Source organism: Lepidochelys kempii, chromosome 19 (assembly GCF_965140285.1).
Source record: "Lepidochelys kempii isolate rLepKem1 chromosome 19, rLepKem1.hap1, whole genome shotgun sequence".
Classification (NCBI taxonomy): Eukaryota; Metazoa; Chordata; order Testudines; family Cheloniidae; genus Lepidochelys; species Lepidochelys kempii.
In genome coordinates this window covers 8,181,788-8,208,015 of record NC_136398.1, presented here as the reverse complement: position 1 = coordinate 8,208,015, position 26,228 = coordinate 8,181,788, and the positions used below count along the sequence as shown (strand labels likewise).

At 39.2% G+C, this 26,228-nt stretch overlaps 2 protein-coding genes across 8 annotated transcripts; one reads left to right on the top strand and one right to left on the bottom strand.

The window, feature by feature from the left end:
- Nucleotides 1-3,349: 3,349 nt before the first annotated feature.
- On the top strand, nucleotides 3,350-18,626 carry SRSF10 (serine and arginine rich splicing factor 10). 7 transcript variants are annotated; one of them, XM_073317823.2, is made up of 7 exons: nucleotides 3,350-3,549; nucleotides 5,896-6,002; nucleotides 7,714-7,815; nucleotides 11,317-11,479; nucleotides 11,781-11,834; nucleotides 11,998-12,099; nucleotides 18,346-18,626. In XM_073317823.2, exons 1-7 carry the CDS (start codon nucleotides 3,479-3,481, stop codon nucleotides 18,353-18,355), a joined length of 609 nt encoding a protein of 202 aa, XP_073173924.1. In that variant the 5' UTR covers nucleotides 3,350-3,478; the 3' UTR covers nucleotides 18,356-18,626. The 7 variants fall into 7 exon arrangements, with proteins under 7 accessions (XP_073173924.1, XP_073173925.1, XP_073173922.1 ...); XM_073317824.2 differs by lacking the exon at nucleotides 18,346-18,626 and having other exon boundaries at nucleotides 3,350-3,543; nucleotides 11,784-11,834; nucleotides 11,998-16,186; XM_073317821.2 differs by lacking the exon at nucleotides 18,346-18,626 and having other exon boundaries at nucleotides 3,350-3,543; nucleotides 11,998-16,186.
- A 247-nt stretch (nucleotides 18,627-18,873) lies between these two features.
- On the bottom strand, nucleotides 18,874-24,974 carry PNRC2 (proline rich nuclear receptor coactivator 2). The gene is made up of 3 exons (XM_073317827.2): nucleotides 24,785-24,974; nucleotides 22,892-23,097; nucleotides 18,874-21,612 (listed from the first exon to the last, which is right to left on the bottom strand). Exon 3 carries the CDS (start codon nucleotides 21,592-21,594, stop codon nucleotides 21,169-21,171), a length of 426 nt encoding a protein of 141 aa, XP_073173928.1. The 5' UTR covers nucleotides 21,595-21,612; nucleotides 22,892-23,097; nucleotides 24,785-24,974; the 3' UTR covers nucleotides 18,874-21,168.
- Between the last annotated feature and the right edge of the window lie 1,254 nt (nucleotides 24,975-26,228).

Here is a 26,228-nt window from a genome sequence, read left to right as displayed (position 1 = left end):
GAAGAAAGTTCTTTTAATGTTTCGTGGTGCAAGAAACCATTCAATACAGCTTGGAAAGGTATGTTTGTAAGTTGCTTGGTAACTGTTGCTAGCGAGATAAGGAAACAATACAAAAAGAAATTAGTTGTCTAACAGTAAATTCCCAGGAAACCACAATGCTTCAACAATCAGGTGCTGCATCTGTAAATTGCATTGTACAAGAGATTTGACACGTTCAGGTTCTTTTCTGAACTAGTCTAACTAAAAATATATTCAATTTTGTAAAATAAAATTGTAATTATAGGTTTTAAAACTTGTAAAAATGTATGCTACATTGCTTTTCACGTATTATGACATACACGTGTATTTATTTAGATTTAATTTAAAGCAAGTGTCTAAAATGCTAAGCACTTATGTGTTTAAGGAAAACACGCACACATACAAAAAGTTACATTGGGTTAATACCCACAAAAGAGCTCCCAACCCTCCACAAATAAAAGACTTCCCTCCACAAACTCACTCAGACTCATTCAACTCACCAACTCAGTGAAAGTCTAGGAAAACAGTTCAGCGGCCATACTCTGTAATGCAAAGGGAGATTGGGTTATAGAATGGTAGGATGTTCTGAAAACAGTACCTATCAATATATAAAATTAAAACTGTTTTTTAAAATATTTGTGTTTAAACCTCCATAACAGATTCTGAGAGCAAACACAGTGCAATGTCCAAATTATTTAAGCTTTAACATTGTCTACTACAGGGCTATTCATAGCAACATAGTCTCAGCACATTCCACTGCCATGTGAGAGATCTGAATTTGAATGTATGTCCTTTGTGCAGGTCCTTACTCCAACCTGTCAAGAACTGGGGGCCCTTGCTCTGATTTACAGTGGGAGGATGCTATCACATAGCAGAGGCAATTTTGGGAAAAATTGGGACCATCCTGCAAAAAGAGTTGGTGATATGACCTCTTGACAAAGGCAATCTGCAATGGGAAGAGCAATGGATTAACTGGGTGGAAATGTAGACTGGTTAATGACGCAGGTGATGATTCTATAGTTTAGGCCAAGGGTCTTATGTTACTGGTTTGGGAAATAAGTCATTATTTACACATGGAAAAGTCTTGCAGTGAAAGAGGGATACATCCACCCTCCCCCAAAATCAAGTGAAATCATGTGCAGTACCCCTCAAGGGAATATTTATATAATTGCATCTTGTAATTCTGAACACTGCAGAATGGACATGGTCCATCTAGTTGAGAACCTTGTCTCTACCAGCTGCCAATACCAGAGGCTTCTGAACAAGATATGTAATTACTCCTGGCTACATGTATTTATTGCTATGCACCAAATTCTGCCATGAAGTGATTTCAGTGGTTCCACATGGGTTTCTGAGGGCAGAATTTGGCCTACCAATAGCTAGACACTTTGGTACTACAGAGCTGCATTATGCTGTGCTCATATATGGTAGGCTTAATCCTCAACCATCTTTTCTGGCTTGCTATTACCAGTTTCATGTTCTTTTAAAGAAGCTTTTGTGCGTGCATAGAATTTTATTGTATATTTACTGCACATTGTACTCAGCTCAAATGCCCACTTCTAATAAGTATACTGCAGGATAGAGTGTTAGAAAGGGAAACACCTATTGTATAATTTACAAATTACTGTAGGTCGGGATCCTTATCTCTACTCCCAAAGAGCAAAGTACATCACGTAAGTCAAAGGCCATAGATTTTACTCAGTGTTACTCAGACACAATAACCACCAAGGCACTTTTCTATTTGGCAGAATGCAAATACAAGGCCTCCTTTCCCAGCAATCTCACTTCTTCAACCTTGTTGAACCTGCAGTAATGACAAACCATTGTGGCCATGTGAGAGAGAACAACAGGATCTGAGTGGGAGCATGTGTTTGTAACTGCTACAGTTTTACTCATGTTCCACTATCTAAAATGACGCAACCACAAAGTCTGTACGTTAAAAGGTCAAAGAAAGATAGGGTTGAATGCTGGCAGCATCTTGTTTCAGGCTTGTGGTGATGTCTCCATCTGTTCCTCAGATTTGTTATACATTACCACACCCAATGTGATCTGAACCTCAACAGGTTTCTTTAATGAGCACTTCATTAACTCAGCCACTACAGAGGTTGGTTTAATAGTTGGTGACCTCTCATTTATTTGTGTAAAGCACCATGCACAAGTAACACACCATGCACTGTACAAGTAATGATAGTGTTAATGGAATAATTACCCCATTTTACATATGGGTAAAACAAAGTACAGAAAGGTCAAGTGACTTACCCAAGGTCACCTAGTGAGTCAGTAGCAAAGGCAGGTATGGCACACAGGGGCCCTGACTCTCAGCCAATCGCTCATACCACAAGCCCATGCTCTTTCCCATAAAATAAGAAACATCATGACTTTGGTTAACAGCTATCCTCTCCTTGAGTCCTGAAATCACTTTTTGGTCCTGTGAAGCATCCTGACTGACGCTTCTATGTGTAACATCATGACCTTCCATTGCGATGCAATAAGGCCTTTCTAATGGTGCCAAGACATAACGGCACCAAAATGAAAGGTTTTGACAGCACCAGCTAAGAGGTTACATGTCAGCATTTTGGATGGTGCAGCATGTTGAGATTTGGATGCCATGCAGGCATCCAAGGTGGGCTAGCACTAGCATTCCAATGTCACCTTGTAAATTGCTGGTGTCATGGTAGAGAGACTTATCCTGCCACACAGCATGGCATTTCAGGCTGTGCATACCTTGCTGGATGAGGATTGGGGTAGTAGTCACCGTTACCCTGCATCACTGCACCTACGTGTGCACCACTTTGCCCTTCATTTAGGGCAGAGCTGCCCTTGTCTATTGTCTGGCTAGACCGAGGGGTGTGGTGCTCTACAGTAATAGTGTGGGGTTGGAGGCTCTCTGCCCCTTACAGCAGCAGCCTGCACCGTGAGTTATGCTGCCCCTCAGGCGCCGGTTCCCCTCCCTCCATCTTCCCCATTCCTCGCCTGAGAAGGGAGAGTCAGGCGCGCGCTCAGCGCCTCAGCTCTGTTCGGGCGGGAAAGGGATCGGGCGGCGCGCACCCAGCCAACAGCACGCCACTGCCGCGCGAGACAGCAAGCGCGGGTTGAGCGGGCGGTACCGTGCAGCGCATGCGCTGAATAAGCGGCGGGCGGTACAGGCGCGGAAAAAACAGGCCGTAGGATCTCTAGAGCTGGCGGCGAAGCAAGAACAGAGGGGATCGGCGCGTGCGCATCGCCACGAGAGGACTTGGCGCACGCGCAAAGCGAGGTGCGGCGGCAGTTTGGCGCCTGCTTTCTTTCTTCTACCGCCCCTCCTCCTTGTTCTGGCTGGGTTCTCGCCGGAAGCGCTCCGAAGTCTCGCGAGAGGCGGCGAGGCCGTTGATAGTGGTGGCGCTGTCTCTCTCCGGAGAGTCGCTTCGCTCCTCTTTTCTCCTCCGCGTCTGGGCCCTGCCTGGGAGCCGCCGCCGCCGCCATGTCCCGCTACCTGCGCCCCCCCAACACCTCGCTGTTCGTGCGGAATGTGGCCGACGACACCAGGTGTGTGTAAGTGCGGGGGGGATCCAGGGAAGGGGGCTCGGGCAGGGGCGCTGGGAGGGGCGGGCGGGCGCATGGCGCGAGGGCTGCGCAGGCTTTGGCGGGCTCACTAGGCCGCGCAGGCAGCCACCATATGAGGGGGAGGGGGGGTTCCCTGAGGAAGGGGAAAGGAGCCCCAGGCCGTTTCCTTCTTCCCTATCTTTCTCATAGCCTCCATTCCTCACACGCCTTCCGTTTTCTCCCTCCCGCCCGGGCTCTCAGCCGCTTGCCCCAGCGCGCTGAGTTCGGGAAACCGCGGGACAAAACCCGGGAGGGAGAAACTTACGGAAAGCAGGGTCGCCGTAGAGACCCCGCCGATTAGCTGGCGCTTGGTCGGCGCGAGGCAGGGGTTGTGAGGGTAACCCGGGGGCCGAATTCTGCGCTCCAGGACATGTGTGCGCCGTCACGTGTCGCTTCCCCACGCCCGCTGGTTTCAAACACTGGCCCCTCGAGGGTAGAGTCTGGAGCCTCCGGAGAAACAGCGATTGCCGGGGGCTGGAAAAGCGCCAGAGGCTCTTAGTGCGCAGAGGCTGCGCGCCCCCCGCACCCGTGCGTAGTGTTGGTCCCTGTTGGGACGGGCTGTTACTGCACCAATTCCTCTGTAAGGTGTTGAATGGCGGGTTTTCCGTAATTAGCGAGAAATAAATAAGGGGAGGAGTTGTCTAAAGTTACATTTCGCGTATCAGAGGGGTAGCCGTGTTAAACAACGAGGAGTCCTTAAAAGGTGCCACCGGACTCCTCGTTGTTTTTACATTTCACTGTTGTCTAAAGTAAAAGTATCCACGTTCCCGATACATAAGACTGCTGAACCTTCATCAAGAAATGGAAGTGTTAAGGAATTGTACAACATATGTTTCTGTTTTGTACTCTGGGTATTTTAGCAAACTGCTCATTCTATCACATTTCCCTTATACCTTTTTAATATCTTCTGACACTTATAAATAAAAACTACAACGTTTATAAAGTTAGTGTTTTTGAGTTTGGTAGTCTATATAAAGTACATTTATAAATTAAAGGTCAGAGATTTCTCTATAAATCCTATGTAAGTCAGTAAGACTTGCTTTTGTGGCATGCAGGATTAAGGTCTAAGGTTATAGTGTTTAACTTGCTATCAGGAAAATAATCTACCCTAAAGGAGTCATGCAATAAATTACATTGAAATAGAAATGATGGGATGAAGTAGGAGTTGCATTTTTTTCCGTATGGTACTGATAGTTCTGAATTGGAAATAGGTTATGTGTTGAGAGCTTTTTTTGTGTGATCACCTGCCTTTCCTCTGTGATTATACTTGTGATTAGTTTTAGAGGGAAATATATTTAATGACCTCAACAGTTGAGGAAGAAAACTATTACATACAACTTATGAAAAGAATGGGGAACCTATTTGGTCCCTTTCTATAACTTGCTGTGAAAACTCTGCCCTTTGTACAGATACCATGATGTGGAGATTTCCTATTGAATCTTTGTTTATCTCCTGTGTTCTTATAACTGGTGTGTGTCATGCATTCTTCCACAGGCTGTGAGGAAGAGTGAGGAAATAGTGGTAAATTTTCATCATTGACTTTCCCAGCCAGGGCCATTTTATGCATCTAAAATAACATACAGTGAAATCTGTATGAGAGAGTTGATGATGTTGGAGGGGAAGAGGGGATGATTCCAAACAGTGACAAACCTATTGAACAGAATTATACTCTTTTGTTAGATCACCTCCATGAAGCAATTAACTCTTAGTGGCTTGAATGGCTGTTTTAGACTAGTGTTGTTTGATGTGTCTGAAAAATTCAGCGTGTTAGGTAGAGTGACTTATTTTTGTGGATCTTTCTTGAATTTCCAAATGTTCTAACTTGCTGTTTTCATGGTGCAAAAACATGGAATTAGAAGTCTTACAAAAAAATTTAAGAAAAAGCTTCTCTGAGATCTGCTGTTTCCCACCCACCTTCAGTAATTCAGTACTGTTTACTAAATATACCATTACATGTATTTTTTCTCCATTTACACTTGCCCAATATTGAATTACACTGAGTTTTCAGATTCTAAGATGCTAGCATAAAATTTTAATTATTCCAAGATTTTTAAACACCTTGGGAGCTTCAGCGCCCACAGTTGATTTAGGTTTTTAATTTATTCTGATTAATTTTATCATAAAGACTAATTACTCAGATTTTTTTGTTTGTACTTTATCATCTAGTTAGTTCTAAAAACAAGCTTTGGCCATATTTGATTCAAAATTTTTTCAGTAGTTTCTTTAAATATTTCAGTTTGCAATTTAAATGTAAAAAGTGAAAGAATATATAAAAATGTATTTATGGTATTTCAGGTCTGAAGACTTGCGTCGTGAGTTTGGTCGTTATGGGCCTATAGTTGATGTGTACGTTCCACTTGATTTCTACACTCGTCGTCCAAGAGGATTTGCTTATGTTCAATATCCTTTCTTCAGATGGCTGATTAGTGAGGGGTGTTGAAGTTTGAAATTCAAGTTTGTGTAAGAGGTAACAAATCTAAATGAAAAAGCAGTTTACTTTTGTGTTATATCTAATAAATGTCTTATTGTGGCGTATTCCATTTTTTTCAAAGATTAACTCCTCACAAATTGCTCTTTACCTTTTTTGCAAAACTTTAAGCCAAATCCAGTAAGATAAGAGCTATTTTGTTGCATATCTGTCACTTAAATTGATACTATATGATTTAAATGACAATTATCAGTGACTCGGAAGTGTCTACCACATTTTTAATATAACTGATACTGAAAGTTAATTTGTTCTTGTGCTTAGCAAATTGTGGCTGGTATTCATTGTTAATTTAAAAACATGGAAATTGGAATCACTTGATCAAAAGCAGTTTGTATAAAAATGAGGTAAACTTCTTTCTTTAATATTGTCCCCTAATTTACTGTCCTCTGTTGTTGCCTCAGAGAATGTAAAGCTGTACAGTAATGGCGACCCCAAAGAGAAAGCATGAAAGAACCTTTAGAGTAGAGTTCAACAATTAAGGCAAGTAGACAAGCCAAAGACCTCTTAAGGATCAGGCTTGAAGAGAAGGGAGAGTTTGGGAAAAGAAAAAGTAAAGAAAAGCTGGAAGAAGGACAAGCCATAATGGGAGACAAAGCTTCGCTTTATCTACAAAAGGGGGAAAAGGTTGTTTTTCAAAGTAAAAGATAAAGCCATCTGTCATTTTTGACCAAGCATCTCATGACAAGTCCTTCTGACAAGCACTTAAAGAGTTAAAGGTCAAGATGAAGTTGAATGGTGGCCAAGATTAAAGGAGTCATACCTGATGTATCCTACAGAATAACCGTTTTTTCTGTTTCTCGTGTAAGTGGTAACTTGATAAATTATTCTGGTTTAGTCTGTTGACAGAACCTATAATATTTCACTTGTGGGTGGTATTGAAATTGTAACTGTCTTGAATGAAATGCATTCATTCTTGGTTTATTTATCAAGATAAGTATGCCTATATGGTAACCAGGAGATGATGGACGAAGTTGGTATGCAGACCAATACAGATGATTTATTCTTTCAAGTCAGCTAGACAGAGGAGTATGAGTGAATTACAGTGAACAGTCTTAGGGATTTAAGATATTGATCATCTAATCCATAGCTTAATGTTTCAGTATATGCTTTATTTTTTAATAGAATACAGTGGTCTATATATATTTGAGTAACAATTGCTGAAAGTCCATAATCAGTTTTAAAGGAGTAGGTGAAAAGGGAATAAGTTTCATGAATACAGTCATGTAATGAATGCAGAATTTTCACTTTTTACTGATGTTGCTTAAGCATTTTAAGAGTTAGCATCCCCCCCTCTTTTTTGGGGGCGGGAGGGTAAGGCAAACCTAGAGAATAAGGTCACTAATAACTAAACTTCTTTAACTACTTTTGATACATCAGTGTATATATAGGAGAAAAGAAGGCTATGGAGTTACATGGTGATTGTTCATTAAAGGATAAATACTCTTGGTTGTACCTATATCAAAAGATTTGTATAGTATTCTCTCTCCAAAAATTGTCCTACAACCTTACAGTTAATGGGAGACAGTTTTTAGTGTGCCCTATAGTGAGATTAAAAATCCAGGAAAAACTGTTAATTTGAAGTTGTTAACTACTCAAATTCCCAAGTACCTTAACGCTTAGCACATTTGAAGATGTCCGTGATGCTGAAGATGCCCTCCATAATTTGGATCGGAAGTGGATTTGTGGCCGTCAGATAGAAATCCAGTTTGCGCAGGGTGATCGGAAAAGTAAGTGCCTTTGGGCGTAGTATCAGAATGTAGTTTTATCCTTAATGTTAGGAGAGTTCAATCCTGGGAAGATAGTACACAACCATTATTTCAACATTAATCAATTATTTTTCATACTTCATAATAAATGCAATTTGATTCTTTTTCTTTAGGGCTCTTTTCTAGATACATAAAGTCTCTTGATAACCCCTGCACTCACATAATATACTTTAAGTTATTTACCACAAGGTGACTATTAGAACTGGTCAAAAAATTTTAGTTGGAACAGATTTTCATCACAAAATACGGTTTCATTGCAATCAGAATTCTTTTCAGGAACATGTCAATTTCAACATTTTTCAACTTACACACTTCTAATATAAATTATAGGGCTGTCAGGTGATTTAAAAAAAACTAATCACACTGTTAATAGAATACTATTTATTAAATATTTATTTAAAGTTTTCTACATTTTCAAATATATTGATTTCAATTACAAAACAGAATACAAAGTATATACTGCTCACTTTATATTTTTATTACAAATATTTGCACTGTAAAAAACAAAAGAAATAGTATTTTTCAGTTCACCTAATACAAGTACTGTAGTGCAATCTCTTTATCATGAAAGTTGAACTTAACAAATGTAGAATTATGTACAGAAAATAAGTGCATTGAAAAATAAAATTTAAAACTTTAGCGCCTACAAGTCCACTCACTCGTACTCCAGCCAATTGCTCAGACAAACAAATTTGATTACAATTAGCAGGAGATAATGCTGCTTGCTTCTTGTTTGCAATGTCACCTGAAAGTGAGACAGGCATTCACATGGCACTGTTGTGGCTGGCATCGGAAGGTATTTCTGTGCCAGATGCGCTAAAGATATGTCCCTTCATGCTTCAACCACCATTCCAGAGTACACGCATCCATACTGGTGACAGGTTCTGCTCAATAACGATCCAAAGCATAGTGGATCAATGTATGTTCATTTTCATCATCTCAGTCAGATGCCACCAGCAGCAAGCTGATTTTCTTTTTTGGCAGTTCGGGTTCTGTAGTTTCCACATCTCAGTGTTGCTCTTTTAAGTCTTCCGAAAGCATTCTCCGCACCTCGTCCCTCTTGGATTTTGGATGGCACTTCAGATTCTTAAACCTTGGGTCAAGTGCTGTAGCTATTTTTAGAAATCTCACATTGGTACCTTCTTTGCGTTTTGTCAAATCTGCTGTGAAAGTGTTCTTAAAATGAACGTGTACTGGGTCATCTGAGACTGCTATAACATGAAATATATGTCAGAATGCAGGTAAAACAGAACAGGAGACATACAATTCTCCCCCAAGGAGTTCAGTCAAATGTAATTAACGCATTATTTTTTTAACGAGCATCATCTGCATGGAAGCATGTCCTCTGGAATGATGGCCAAAGTATGAAGGGGCATACGAATGTTTAGCATATCTGGCATGTAAATACCTTGCAGTGCCAGCTACAAAAGTGACATGCAAAAGCCTGTTCTGACTTTCAGGTGACATTGTAAATAAGAAGCAGGCAGCAGTATCTCCCATAAATGTAAACAAACTTGTTTGTCTTAGCGATTGGCTGAACAAGAAGTAGGACTGAGCGGACTTGTAGGCTCTAAAGTTTTACGTTGTTTTATTTTTTAGTGCAGTTATGTAACAAAAAAAATCAACATTTGTAAGTTACACTTTCATGATAAAGAGATTGCACGACAGTACTTGTATGAGGTGAATTGAAAAATACAATTTCTTTTACCATTTTTACAGTGCAAATATTTGTAATCAAAAATATACTATAAAGTGAGCACTGTACACTTCGTGTTGTAATAGAAATCAATATATTTGAAAATGTAGAAAAGCATCCAAAATACTGTATTTAACACATATCAATTGGTATTCTATTGTTTAACGGTGCAATTAATCATTAATTTTTTTGTTAATCGTGGGAGTTAACTGTGATTAATCGACAGCCCTAATAAATTATATAATTTACTTTGTTTTGACAAATGAAAATGAAATGGTTTGATGGTTCTGAATACAAAATGATACTCTGATTATATAAACTATTTCACATTTAGTATGGCGTATGGTATAAGAAATCTTGGGTGTTTATCATATAACTGAAAGTAAGTAGTCTTATTCCAGTTTTTGTAACTCTAAAACAGAACTAATATGGTTGTAATGAGTATTATACTTCAGAAAATGGCTGATTTTAAGTCTGCATTACAAGAAACTTGTAACAGGTTATATTCTAAAACATGTGTATGCAACTTCAGACAAATGAGACTAATGCGTTGGCCCAAGGATCTTGTAGTACAAACTATCAGAGAAACAATATACCTGTTATGTTCTCCCACAAAAAATTACATGCAACCCTTGAAGTCTGTGCAGATGGTATGCATGCAAGGACAAAATTCAATCCTGAATGTATGTATGTATGGTTTTGAGAGGGGGAGGTGAGGGTGGCTAGAACATGGCCTTAAATTTCTTTCGGAAAATGAGTTAATCCTTTACCATGCATTTGATAACTACTAGTGCACACATCACAAGTGTGTGATCCCAGACACTGGCTTCATTGGAACATGGAAAATGATTAAAATATACATTGAAGCATAGCAGTGTGAGGTTAATATACCCATTTGCTTCAGATTTGGATGCAGGGTGCGTTTAATTAAAAGGGAAAATACAATGTAGTAGTAGTAGTAGTAGTAATGTGCTACTATATCTAATCCAAATACAAAAGGACGAAGCCTATTTCCTGCCAATTTTGGTTGAAGGGTCATAATCAATGTATACTTCGCTCTTGTTTACCTTGTGTATAATCAGTTTCACCACTTTCCCTATATAGATTCTGGTTTTGGTCTTCCAAAAGGGAGAAACTTTAAAAAAAAAAAAAAAAAAAAAAACAGTAAAGACTGCAAAAATCAGCAGACTGTGGGGCGGGTGTAATACCTGAAGCTTTTTGCTGATTTCTTTAAAAATTGACTAGATTTCTCATTGACTGTCCTCTTAACTGAATTCAGAAATGTCAAGATATAATAGGGCCATGAAGCTGGACTAACAAGCCAACTGAAGATTCTAAGATTTTCTCTAGTGGGGTAGAACCAGCATAGCCAGCTTTTTGCTACCAGTTGGTGTATATGGGGCAGAGGTATGACTGAAGCACTGCTACACCCAGGCAATATTCTGTTACCCAAATCATCATTCACAGCTGGCAACTGGCCACAACTTACAGCAGCCCCAAGGCTGCTCTAAACAGCAGTAATGGGGCATAAAGATGGTGTGTAACCACTTTTACATCCCTCACGTGTCCATTCCGGTCTTCATGAAGAGTGCATTGGCTTGACTCAGGAATTGAACCCAGTTAAATTGATTTTGAAAACATGGGTGCTACCACTAATGCATAATTGAAATTCAAAGGAAGGGGCAGGGAGAACTGATCTGGAAATTAGAAAGTTATATTTGATTTTTTTTTAACAAAAAAGTTAAATTATTGCTATTTTTCTGCAGCTCCAAATCAAATGAAAGCCAAGGAAGGGAGAAACGTGTACAGTTCTTCTCGCTATGATGACTACGACAGATATAGGCGATCTAGAAGCCGGAGTTATGAAAGGAGGAGGTCTAGAAGTCGTTCTTTTGATTACAACTATAGAAGATCTTATAGTCCTAGAAAGTAAGTGTAGTGTTTGGCTTCAACTACACAGCAGTCAGTTGGAGAAGAAAAATCACACTGACTATTTAGTTGTTAACATTTTGAATACTTTTTTTGTATGCTCACTTTGTAATCACATGCGTGGGAGTTACTGTATTTTGCATGCTTCATCAAAAGAGAAATATTGAATGAAATACAATTCTGTGCTTCATATTAAAGAATTAAAAGCAAATGCACATCTCAAAAAAACTAAACTTATTAATCATCTATATAAATACAAAGGTATTTGTCACCGTTTACTTTTTCTGATGTACCTTTTTAGCAGTAGACCTACTGGAAGACCTCGGCGTAGCAGGAGCCGTTCGGACAATGATAGGTAAAAAAAAAAAAATTTTACACCATTTAAATTCAAAACTAGATTACTATAATCCTTAACTTTAGATTAAAAATTTACTCCTGCAAAAATGGTTAAAAAAATGTACTAGATGTCTAAGAATAGCATTTTTATATTCAAATCTCTCTCCCCTTTATTCTGATAGGTTCAAACACCGCAATCGATCTTTTTCAAGATCTAAGTCCAATTCAAGATCACGATCCAAGTCACAGCCCAAGAAAGAAATGAAGGCTAAATCACGTTCTAGGTCTGCATCTCACACCAAATCTAGAGGCACCTCTAAAACAGATACTAAAACACAGTATAAGTCCAGCTCAAGATATGAAAAGGAACCGAGAAAAAAAGAACCAGCTAGATCCAAATCTCAGTCAAGATCACACTCTAGATCTAGGTCAAAATCCAGATCAAGGTCATGGACTAGTCCCAAGTCCAGTGGCCACTAACAGTGTAACCATCTTGTTTTTAGGCATGAATCATTCATTTACACACAGTTCAGTTTTCTTAAATTATCAGGAATATGATGTTGCAACAGTGCTAAAAAGAACTTCTTTTTGTCAGTTTTCCCTGTAGCAGGCAATGGTTATAATTAAAATAACAGTGTTGAGAAGCCACTAAGAGAGTCCACTTGTGAAATGTCATGGGCAGCTATTGATTTGATTGTGGTGTCTATGTATATTTTTGTAAAGATTTGCATTTTTTGATGCTTAAAATATTGGTGATAACTTGATTGACCATAATTCGCAACATTGTCCTATTGCAAATTTCACACCCACAGAGAAATTGGTGTGGAGCAGTTAAACTAGCAGTTTAACTTGTTCTTCAATATTAAAAGTTTGCAGTATGAATGGAAAACTGGGCAGCTGTAGTGCAACGCTGTCTGCTGTGAAATAGACTGGCAACATTACGTTTCCATTGTTTAAAGGGAGGAAATCTATATTTTTCATGCCCACCTACAGCAAGTAGACATGTGATGTTGAAGTTTCTTGTTAACCCCACCATCTGGAGAGATGGTACTAACATTGCATATAGTATACGGGGATTGTCACAGTCTTGAGGATTCATGGGAGATCACGGAGTGTCATGATTGTTGTCAGGAGAGGGCTTCATTGTTTTTACCCGTCTGCTAATATTAGATGTTTAATAAAAACATATACATTGAAAATATTAAGGTCACATTTAAGCAAATGACAGAACAGCTACAATATTAGGTTAACGTGTACATTTTATTCAGTTTTTGTATCCTAAATTTTAGTGAGCAATTAATCATAAATTGCTTAGTTTCCCGCTGTTAGATGCAAGTAGATTGTTTCAAGTTGTGTGTGTACAGTATATAAGAACTAAACTTTTATGCCAATTACTCTTGTGGTTAGTTGGTGCATTCATAGATATCAAACTCTAGCCATCTCTCTATTTGTGAATAACTAAAGGATTGCTTTTACACTTCAAAATTTATCTAGTCAAGCAAGCCTAAATTACGTCCCTTCTTACCCAGACTGGATAGTGCTTTGGTTACAAGGTTTCATTTTAAATTACTTGAGAACAAATCTTTCAAGTTGGGTGTGAATTAGAGCTGCATCTCTAGCTATTTTGTTTATCACAAATACAGTATCTTGAGTAAATTGATGTGAAAAATAGTACAATACCAGTATGTAATCTCACAAGTATTTCTCTGGAAGGCAAGATGTTTTGTTAAGAAAATGGCTTCTGGCTTTGAATTTAAATAATAATAAAAAAAGCCAGTGTCAAACACCTTATGTTCCTTGCTGTCTATATAGTAGTCTATGAAGATGTTGGTGAAAAATTCTTTTTAGAGAATTACTTTTAGGTTTTGGTTTTAGCAATTTCAGCAGGGCCTTTGAGGAAACAGACGGCTTTTAAATTCTGGCTGTTGAATGTGCTTAAGGGGTTGATTCTAGAACCTTTGTATACTTGATAGTATTTCTAACTTTTTTCTTTACTCTTTGCAGTTAATGTTCATGTTCCGCTATGCAATCATTTATATGCACGTTCCTTTAATTTTGTAGACTTTCCTGGACGTATAGTTTAAAAACAGCAGTCTATTTAAAGCTAGCAGTAGCGTGCAGCTCTAGCAGAGGAAAGTTGTGGGATTAAACTTTGTATTTTCTTTCATATAGGGGCTTCTAAAAAGGTATTTTTATATGTTCTTTTTAACAAATATTGTGTACTACCTTTAAAACATCAATGTTTTGATCAAAATAACTAAAGACCCAGCTTATTTTCTGCTTGCTGTAAATTTAGCAAACATGCTACAATAAAAAAAAAAATGAAGGAAATACCGATCCACTGGAGTTATTGTAGCTTTAGAATTTGATTCTAGAGCAGCATTAGGAACAAGGCTGTGCATCTTCTGTGAAGTAAGATACCTCTTTAAGGTTTAGTGGTAAAGCAGAACAGGAATCCATTTATTTTGTCTGTCTAGATAGAACTGTATTTTTCTTTTTTGTTTAAAGAGGGCTAATGGGTGAAATAAGAAGAATGTTAAGTATACCTTTGGCCTAATAATGCAAAATAGATTTATCCGAACTTCCATGATCAGGATTGCTCGGCAAATATACAGATTTCCCCATTTATCATATCTGAGATAATTCAGTAGACAAATCATGGGTTGTTAAACAGCATTTAAAGATGCATAAGGGAACAACATTTCTAGTTAACATCTAGCAGTTACTTACACTTACCATGTCTTGCACTGTACCAAAAGCATTTATCTGGTAGATTACATAGAATTCTAACAGTAAAAATTATTTTTTATCTTTTCATCAACCTCTCAAAGCCTAAGATGGCTTTTGGCAATAGTGGAGCATGCATAACTTGTGAAAAAAGGGAAAATAATGTCCTGATAAAATTTACTTTGGACTCCCAATCTTGGAAAACATTTTAAGTGTAGAGGCTTAAAGGAATTTTAAGCATGTAGATAAGATTGGGGCCTATAGTTACAATGAATTGTTTTCAGATATTAACAGCAAAAGAGAAATTGACTATTTGGAAAATGTTAGTGCTAAAAACAAAAACTATGATTCAGAGGTTATAGTGCAGTTTGTATTTGGAGTTTGATAGATTTTTTTATAAAAGAGTCCTTTATTTTGAAAGCCAGCTCAATTGAAGTCAAGTGTAGCATGACTTTAATTTGACTTGTGCATATGAGCAAGCCAGACAAGCTGAGCACAAACACACAACGTTGCAAGAGTGAAGATGGTACCCTGGTTCTTGCTCCAATTGGGAAAAAATGTTGAAAAGGCTGTTCTGTGGGGCCTTTCAGCCAGGAAGGGATTACCCGGACATGGCCAAGGAGACAAGGAGTATTTGTGCCAGTCAGCCCCTGCAGACACCATCATCCTTCCTCAATGCACAAACATTATTCCTGCTTTAGAGCAAATAAGCCCCTCTTGTGCAAGCTTTCTGCAGGCTTAGCTGCAGGAGTGTGTGCATCTGAAAAACAATATGTATAACAATAATAGAGCGGTGAGAAGAGTGGGAGTTATGCTTTTCTGTGGTAAACTAGAATTTGCATCTAATGCAGATTCTGTAGAAGTGAAATAGTGTTTAAAAAAAAAAGTGGGGGAGCTGCAATCCATAACAATTGCAGCAGAAAGGTTTGTTTCAGCAGTAACAGACAGTTCTACTGGAACTTCTATTCTATGTGACTAGGATTAAATCCAACAGTCCATGCACCCAACTGTTAATTTTAATGAAAATCTTCAAACACAATGGATAAAGTACTGTATCTGGATGTTCAGATATAGGTGTCTCTGAAACAGCATAGATGTTTCTCTCATGTGCCTTTTTAAATGCTTACACATCTATGTACATTATGAAAGCTTATTTAGAGTCTGAACGTTTTACATGTTTTGACATTTCTGCTCTTCAAAGAGCCTCTTAAAATGTTTAAAATGAACTTTGTATTGCTATAGCTTGAAACATGTTAGAGGACAGTTGGATGTTATAACTAGGATTGCAATGTATTACAGAACTGTTACATGGGGGTTTTTGGGTCAGGAACACTGCACAAAATATTTAAAAGTATGAAGGAATATAAATAACATTTAGGAATATAATAGTCCATTAATATTCTAACAAGATAAATGCAAAAAATGTAGCAGTGCTGCTTAAAAATCTTCTAGACAGCTGCTATCAGATTTGTCTGAAGACATCATTTGAAAATGTGTGTATGGTGAGGGAAGACTGTACCCTGTTGTGTGTTTTGGGAAAAGGTGTTTTATTTGTACACCTCACTGTTCTGCCTTAAATTTTCTATGTTCCATCTTTTCAAATATCTCTGTGAATTAGGAATAAAATGTACAGGATTTTGGCTATACCCTGAAAGCACCTTCTGACTTAGAATGAACACAGCTGTAGTTTGTTCCACATCAGTCACATAGTGGTCATCCCACCTTGAAATACCTGTGAACAGACTTTCCTTAGGCCGAACTGTTTGTGGAACCAAAGTGTACTCAAATAGCAGACCCACTGGGAAGTTAATGCATAGAAGAAACTTTATTTTGAAGTTGCAGCTGTGAACAAGAGTTGATCAGTGTTTTGTCAAATTTCCTTTTGTGTCCTCTACTTGGAATATAGGTTTTTTATTTCATTGTTCACATTTGGAAAAAAGTATTGGCTTTCTACTCCTCAGATCACATGCAGCTTTCATTTGGCTTTTTCTGTTCTGCACAAGTTGATGTGAAAAATGGCATGTTTTCCTTGTTTTACAGTTAATCTGTAGTCTTAACATCTCAGTCAGTCTAGCTGGCATTCAAACTTGTAGTTGACAAACTGAAAGCTGCATCCAGGCATGCTAATTTGAGTAGCAGCTGTAGTGTCAAATGCATAAATTTTTTTTTTAATTTCAACCAGGAATAGAAATCTTTCTTTCAAATGTCCACTTACTGAGAAGCTGATGGCAGCAAGTCACAATATCAAATAACACTAGCACTTATTTCAAATAAATAGAGATCAGCTATGAGTTTTAATCTGAGCAGAATTGGCTGTTTTCATGGCATTGTTCAAATAAAATTTCAAATTTAAGATTAAGGTTTGAAGTGTGCAAATTAATACTGTAATCACACTAAATTAAATTTCAGAAGTGAAATTTGCTCTTGTTCTGCTATTTGTAAACTGCTTGAGCTGTTTGAAATATATGAAGAAGAGAGACTACTCACTGAAAAGTTGTTTTCTGTTGTAACTTTCAGGCTGTCCTGGTTTGTAGTCTGTTGTATAGGGGTATTTTTCTCTCCCATTTTCAACTATTCATTTCATATAAATCTGTCAATACTTGAGTATAGTAAATCAGATCCCTACCTGTTCTTGGTAGGCAGCTGATGCTCACAATTTTAAGTATCCTACATTCAAGCAATTTTATATGGGCCCTTGTTACAGTATTTGAGCACCTTGCAACCACCATGTGAGGTAGGTATTATCCACATTTTACAGATGAGGAATCAAGTCACAGACACCAAATGAATTTCAGTAGCAGTTGGGGGAGCCTAGAAAGATTATTTAACTGAAGTACAAGTTAAAAGTAGGGGAAATTGGAAGGTGAAGCTGAGAATGTAAACTATATGTCCACTGTGCTGTTTACCATTAATCTGTTTGAAAAAATTGTGTGCTACACTACTGAAGAGCAGAATGTTTAAATCTACTGCTGTTTGAATGTCTTGAGAAGCACTGTTCTGTAGTAGCCAGGATCCCATCATGGTAGGTGCTACATGAACACAGAACCATCTCTTCTGGGGGGGAAAAGCTTTGATTTTTCTAATTCCGGTTACTCACTTTGAACCAATATTGAGTTTAAATCTGGATTTTTATAATTGTTCATTACACCTACTGGATTTAACTGAAGCAGAGCATAGACACAATCCATACATTTTTCAATCTTTAAAAAAAAAATTCTGCTCATTTTATGACTATCATGCTAAGTTCTCAGGCTTCAATGGTGAAGGGAAGGAGGATTGAATCTCTTGCAAAGAGAATTCCTTTAAGGCATTGGCATTAAATGGGTATGAAGACTTTTTAAACCTATCCCAACCAAGTATAGCTTGGGTTTTGGTTTGAAGCCAGACTCACTAGGGAAGACCTGACACTTGTGTAAAATGTTTCAGCCAGCAAAGAAGTGCATGCTTTCTCCATTAGAAAAACTAGTCAACTATGGAAACATATACAGTAAAAATAAGGAACAAGTAACTTGTCTTATGGTTTCTGACCTTCATATTAACAAGTCTCAAGCAGCTAGAAATTAGCACATGGTTTCATTGGTGTAAAATAACTCAGGGTCATTACTTTCAAATATTGATCCCTCTCACAGAAAGAGTGTTCATGAGTAATATAGGAAAGATCTGTATGGAACAATTTTTTTTTAAGGGAAATACTCATCCATTTTTTCTGAAACCTTGTCCTATGGCTTCAATTACCACTTTTATACCACTAATTTTTAAGTCTACCTAGCTCTACAGTTGTCATTTTATTTATATTCTCATAGCACCCAGTAATGGATCAGGACCTCGATGTGCTAGGTGCTGTACAAACAACCCTGCCGAAAAGAGCTTACAGTCCAAATACAAGACAAGATACAACTTCTGGTCACAGACAAGAGTATGCGGAAACCAACATCTCTAGGTGCTGTCTCTACTCCTGAATGTTTTCTTCTGCCTCTTTCAATTTACATTTCCACTATCATTTGTATCTCCCAGGCATAAAATCTAATGTATGTCTCCCTCCTACCCCCCTGTTCAGCCATGCATTAAAAATCTCCTGTCACCATCTGCACAAAAATCTTTTACTACCCAGTCAGCTCCTGTTGAGTGCTCATGTTCAAAATACTGCTAAAGTCTCCCTTCTTTCAGTCTCTCTCACCTCAGAATCAAGCATTTTCAGAATACATTACAAAATCACCTCTTTCCTGGTCTTAATTAGCATCTGTGCTGACATTCAGTCTCAGCGTAAAATGTAAGGCTGTAGCAAGAAATGATTCATTTTATACAATTTTTAACAAACAAAAACAGACATGTTTAAGGGGAGAAAAGGTTAGGTAGTTTATTTGTTTTGAGGTTTTTGGTTTTTTTTTAGATTTCCAATTGATATTTGTACAAGCAGTACTTCATAAACACTTTAAATTTCAAATATAACACAATTACACTTTGGGTACAATGGATGACATTTGGTGAGAGTTTGGGAGACAGGAATGTAATAATTTTAGAAAACTGCCAATCTGTTCATCTTATTTGGAGAGAACATGTGTAAACATAGCTGCCAGCACATTTTGAATGTATAAACAGAACTATATGCACAGAAGTGTATCTTGAGCACTTAAAGAACCACTTTTGTTTTAGCAAACTACTTTTTGTAATCATTACCCTATTTACTCATTCTTCATTATTGCTGATTACTGTGTTTAAACAACTGTCTTCATATTCTTTCAGCATGTCACAAATCAGTTTCTTGCTTCCACAGTGGAAGCATCTGTGCTTTTGTAAACAGTGGATTATGGCATTGCTGAATAAAATCAAGCATTGGGTATCATATTACAAACAGCTTTTACTAAACACTAATATGCTGGCAACCAGCATACTGGGAATAAAGTTCAGAAGGAAGACTTAACAGGGTTTTATATATTTTTAAATTGAACAGCACTTAAGTGGTTCTTTAAGGGGAGGGACATTAAATACAGTATTGAGACATCTAAATTCCAAATAATAAAAGCCAGATGTGGATGGCTCAATCTTCATTACAGTATCAATGGAGTTACTGTGCTCTCAAATACAAAAATGCTGGATAAAACCAGCTAGAATACTTTTTTAAATTGTAGGCAGGGCTCTAGCTCTTAAGTATTTATATAAACATTTCTACTGAGAGACTTTTACATTAATAGATTTTTAGAACCTTTTTAGTGTACTATAATAGTTCATCCCAACTAAAGTCACTTTTATACATTCAAAATAGATGTACCTTACACAGATTGGTGTAGCTTTTTTTTTTTTAGGTTTTTTTTGTTTTATTAAAAATTCTAAAAGCCTCATTTGCACTGAATTTACTTAAAAAAAACCAGCTTACAACAAAATCAAACACAACGTGAACGTTCACTGGTACTTAAGTGCAAGGGCATAGCCACGTGTGCTTTTAGTTTCTTTAAACAAAATATTTATTTTTTTAAATCAGGCCATGTACTCAGCATGGTCATCTTACATTCAGCAGTTTTGTACTAAAAATACTTTTTCTGCAGGAAAGCCCAGCATAAATTTACATATGCTACAAAGTTTTACATTTATTTACATGGCTCTTTTCCCAACCTATTTAAACGTTTCATACTTCCCACAAGCAACATCAGTTTAAACAAATTCACATTACAGGGTATCCAATTTAAGATTAGCTCAAACAATTCTATCATTTCAGCTTTTTCAAAGATATAAAACGGATATAAAAATGCATTTTTAAAAACTGCTCAGTGCAATCCCAATAAAGGAAAGGTTTTACAAGTTTTTTGGCAGTCACCTGGCAGTGCAAAATGCTTGTTAGTTAGCACATTTCAGATTGTGCAGGTTCAAAATAAAAATGCATTTCTAGATTTTTGAAATGAACACAGTGGCAGGCAATTTTAACGTCAAATTATTTTTTGCATCCTTACAAAACAATCTCTGGGGAGTAAATTTCCTAAGATCATCTAAATTTAAGTCACAGGTTTGTCTGCCCTGTCAATCACTGATTCATGAACTCCAAATAAAGGTTCACTAATATAATTCAAAAAACATCTATCTCCTAGTGGCTAGATGTAGATTTGTTTGGCAAAAAAATGATCTCTTAATTCGCTTTCAACAGGTTTCACACAATTAACTGATCTGAAACAAGTATGAAAGATACTAGTTTAAGGTTTGAGTAGTTCTGTAAACTGATTACTTTTTCCAATCAAAGCTGCATTACATAATGTAAAAGTTGGTTTTCTGCCATAGCTTTCATTTCCAGTGAAAAACTCAGCATATTTTAAGTGGTCACAGTTCAAATTCTGAGAACAATACAATATATTAGCATTACTGACCACCACACTTTGTTTAGATTGCATACTGATATTGCAAGTACATAGTTTATGGTCACAGTACATGCACACAGCGCACACAACCCTGAATGAGATGAAGAGTTAAGTTGGACATCTTCAAGAGAGGTCCCCACATCATGTGACTCAATTTTTGTATGCAGCTAACAAATCTGATCCCATAAAAAATTGTTCATTTTGGAACTATGAATTTAACTAACATTCTCAAATTTGAAACCCTGTAAAAATTTTAACTTTTCAATTTTTAAAAGTTACACCTCAAGCCTGGACTTTAAGTAAGGTTTTAAGTTGAAAGGTCATTATTTCTTTATCAGAAGGATTAAAGGAAACAGGTACCCAGTGGCTTGGTGGCTTAGGAAGAACACTTGGTGAAGGTGGCTCACTAAATTTTGCCCCAGCATAGTTCTGATTGGTTTGAGATGTGAAAAGTGAGTTGGGACTTAATAAAGTAGGACTCCAATTCTGATTATTTGGGAAGTGCACAGTGTTCTTGCCCCCATTTTGCACGGCCTGCCGTGCAATAGATGATGAGCTACATCCATGTCCTCTTTCTTTCTTCATATAAGTCATCTTCATTTGAGAATTCTGATCTTTGCTCTTTTGCCTGTTATTAAGTTGTTTATTCTTCTTGGTAATATTTCTAGACTGGGGAACTGGAATGCTGAACCTTTCTCCACCACCCATCTTCAACTTAAATGTCACCTGTATGAAAGGGAGGAACAACAGTCAGTGGGAGCTCTGAATGAGAAAACCAAAGTTAGAAAGTTTCTCGAGTTCTAAAGAAAAGAACTGAAGTCAAACTATACTCCCACTAGATTAATTAAAGGCAACTGTATTCTGATAGCATGAGACTTAAGGAAGAACCCATGATACCATATTGTAATTCTCTGATTGGACAGACCTTAATTAAAAGTGTGGCAAGAGGAATCTTTAAATACCTAGCCAATTTGTAAATGTTAAAATTGGTCCAGTCAGTCCACAGTTCAGAAGTTCTCCTAGCTTCTTCATTTATGCTAAACTCTCATATAGCAGTCATGAGCTAACACATTCTGACATCAGTGGCTAGATAGGAGATGGCATTCCAACCTGGCCTCAGTAATACACGCCTCAACTCCCTCCTGACTGAACTCTAGCAATGCAATCTACCTCGGGATGAAACAGTAGGCCCTCGGGACTCTTCAAATAGTATGAAGTGCAGAAGTTCCATCCCAGCAATACAGGTTACCAGAAGCACATCAAACCTGTCCTCCACTTTTTACACAGGCTCCCCTAGAATACTTTTATCAAATTCAAAATATTAATCCTACTCTGAAAGGCACTTAATGATACCTATATCACCCAAAGCTCTGCAGTTGACAACCGATTACTACACAAGGTGTGTGTAGGAGTAGCTTTCTTGGTCCAGTCCAAGAGTGAAGAGCCAACTGCTGCAGAATCTAAGAACCATCACATCCCTCCTGTTCTAAGTGCAAATACACTTCTTTCAACCCTGCCTTCACCAACAGAAACATAGAATCATACAATATCAGGGTTGGAAGGGACCTCAGGAGGTCATCTAGTCCAACCCCCTGCTCAAAGCAGGACCAATCCCCAATTTTTGCCCCAGATCCCTAAATGGCCCCCTCAAGGACTGAACTCAGAACCCTGGGTTTAGCAGGCCAATGCTCAAACCACTGAGCTATTCCTCCCTCCATGTACTTTCTTAAAATAAAAACATGCAGCCTTTTCCCTGGAGAGAAAGGAAAAAGAAAAGAACCACACTTTTGGTGGCAGATTACTGGAACCCACTCAGATACCATGGTGATGGGCATGGCATAAGAACCTGTAGAGAATAAGTATACTATCTGGAATCTAAAATCCAATTTCAGACCACTGCTTTCTATAGCACTTGCAGCTAAGCTTGGTGCCAAATGACTATCTCCCCCATTTCTTCTTTCCCACCCACCACCACATCTTCCACAGTCATTATTATCCCCTTTACCTTTCAGTCTTCTTTTCAGACTCTGCAGCCTCCACCTCCCGTTCCCTTTCCTGCTGCCAAGCCCAAAAGAGTAGGTGCTGTCTTCTGTTGGACCCCTTCCTTTGGCTCGGAATGGAAGTTTTCATGGGCTGATCTGCTGTGTTCAGCCAGGAAGCCGAGCCCAACATCGGATTCTCGGCACAAAGGCTCCAGAGGAGAAGTCTAAGCTATGAAGACAAAAAGCAAAACATTTAAACTCAGGTAAGAGAAAAACAGGTGCCAGCCAAAAGACAATTTGGGATTGAATCTAACTACCATTTGCAGGTTTCAGAGTAGCAGCCGTGTCAGTCTGTATCCGCAAAAAGAAAAGGAGGACTTGTGGCACCTTAGATACTAACAAATTTATTTGAGCATAAGCTTGTAGCTCACTTCATCGGATGCATTTGCAGCAACTTCTAAAAAAGGAAGGGGTTGGAAAGAATTCACATAAGGGACAAGTACAAATAATTTGTCCATCTTGAATCTGAAAAACGTGGGGATGATATTGATTTCACACAAATGTTTTCTATAAGGCTGAATTAATTTATACTTTATTTGTACACTACGAAGAGCATACTAGCCATGTTACAGAGATGAAAATTTGCTACATTACTAATACTTCGCTCTTATTTTTGCCTATAGCTTTGTAAAGCATGAAAAGGCAAGCAGGACTTGGCTCTTTAGAGTCAAATATAACGGGAGGATGCTGATTTGGCATGGAGTCCCATAATGCCTCTCTATGGGTACTCCCGGTTAAGTCAACAGAACTACTCACAAAAGCAGACAGGCATCACAGGACAGTGTTTACAGATTCCAGCCCTAACTGCCTGAACATTTTCCGTTTAAAACATTTACAGTTAAACCTTCAAGACACTTCCCCTTTTGGTACCGCTCACACAGTCGGATTACTGCGCTCTCCAGCTGATGCTTTCCATTTAACAGGAACAGGATACAGCCCCAGTTTCTAGGCAATGTACTGAGTAGCCATAAGAAAAAGGAGGATTCTCTATGTTTTGAATCTGATTACCCTATAAGGTATTTACCATCCTGATTTTTTTCAGAGGTGATTCTTTTACTTTTTCTTCAATTAAAATTCTTCTTTTAAGAACCTGATTGCTTTTTCCTTCTTCTTAAGATCCAAGGGTTTGGGTCTGTGTTCACCTATGCAAATTGGTGAGGCTTTTTATCAAGCCTTCCCTAGGAAAAGGGGTGTAGGGCTTGCGGGAATATTGGGTGGAAACACGTTCCCAAGCGGGCTCTTCCCCTGTTATATTTGTTAGACACTGGGTGGTGGCAGCAATAAAGTCCAGGGACAAAAGGTAAAATAGTTTGTACCTTGGAGAAGTTTTAACCTAAGCTGCTAAAAATAAGCTTAGGGAGTTTTTCATGCAGGTCCCCACAACTGTACCCCAGAGTTCAGAGTGGGGATTCACTCATTCTCCCCCCCCCCCCCATGATAACAAATCAATACGAGGGTCGGTTCATTAGCTCACCCAATTGCTTCTGGTGAAACTTCCCCGCCCCGCCCCCACTATCCCACGCCCTGCCCCGAAGCCCTGCAATGAAACCGCTCCTCCGACTTTTACTTTGTTGTGACCACAGAACGGCTCGCGGCTATTCATAAAGGAGCGGCGGCTCGGGGGCTTACACATGCGCGCCAGGGTCCTCCCCCCAGGGCAGGGGCTTGGTACCCCCGGGTTCCCTTTCCCCAACCCCCTTGGCATCTTCCTTTCCTCGGCCACAGGATTCCCCCGCCAAACTCTGCCTGATCCTCCGATCGCCCCCGCCCCCTCAATCCGCCAAACCGTCTCCCCAACAACCGGGCAGCCCAGGGACAACAACATGGCGGCGGCTGCGCTCGGCTCATCCACTTACCGACTTCTGTCCGTCTCACTCGCTCCCACACACCCAGCCTCCGGGAACCAGATCCCCCGCTGCCCCCCGCCGCCGCCTCTCCGCCGGCTTCGCCACACTCCGAGCCCCTCAAAGCGCAGCCCGGGCCTCGGCTCCGCCGCTGCTGCGCTCGCTGTCTTCGCCACCCACACAAAATGGCGGCCGCCTTCCTGCGCTGGATACCCCCAGCCACCACCCGCCCCCTCTCCCGGCTTTGACCAATGGGAGCGCGATGTGGCCCCGCCCCGGCCAATAGGAGCAGGAGCAGCCAGTTGCTGAGGGGGAAAGGAGGCAGGGTGGGGAGGTTGGAGCTGCTGTTGCTGTAGGTTTGAATCGCCTCAGAGAGGAGCATGTCGGGAAGGGAAACAGCGAGGGCTCAGGGCAGCACGGGGTGGGGGTCCACAGTGCCCGTGAAAGGGGCTCTTCATGGAGTGCGGAGCTGGGGGGCCAGAGTGAGAGAAAAAGAGGCGCTCAGAGAGGGAGCTGGGGGGCCACACTGCGGGGGAGAGCGGCTGCTCGTGGAGGAGGAAGCTGAAGGGGGGCACACTGAGAGGAAAGGAGGTGCTCAGAGGGAGGAAATGGGGGGACCACACAAGCACCTTCCAACCCCGTAAAACCTGTGTACTGGCATATAGGTATGGATGCTTCCCTGCACACAGTGTGGGTGTATGATTATGAAAGGCTGAAGGCACTGGGCACACCATTGAATATACCATTTTGAAACAAAGTTTAAATACAGCTTCCCATGAACAACCTCAAATATCCCCCATAGCCATCATCACCCAAGCTCAAGACGTATTCTGAGAAAATAAAATAGTTCTACCCTATTTTCTAATGATAAACGTACTGTCCCTATTTTGCCAACAAGGGAAACAAATTCAAGAGGCAAAGTCCTTCCACTGAAAATACCCTTGCCAACATCCCTGATGTTTATATTTGATAATTCTCTGTTCAAGCAACCTACTGATTTCAACTGCCTGTGTGGCACATGTCACTTGGCCTCTCCAAGACGCAGGGCTTATATACTACTGTCTTCTACCCGCTTTGAATCTCCTATATAGATTCTTGTTGAGATCTTGGCTTGCATTTGAAGTGTTCAGTGATCAAGTACCATCAAAGATGGACAGTTCTTCCTTAGAGAAGAAAGGATCTTTTGTGTGATTTATACATAGATTTCAGGATATTTTATAAAACAAGCAGGAGTACTGATAGTATATACTGCACAGTAGTTTGAAATAATCAGTTATATCATGTGTAATGTTGCCCTTCTCCCAGGAGAGGAAAGGGATTTTTGACTGCATCTTTTAGAAGTACGCTTTAGAGAGTTGAATACAATTTCCCCAAAGATGAGTTTAAATCTTTTTTTTTAATGTCTTGTTTCTAAAGATGTAACCCAACAGAGTTGTGCACTCAACTCTCTGTTAAT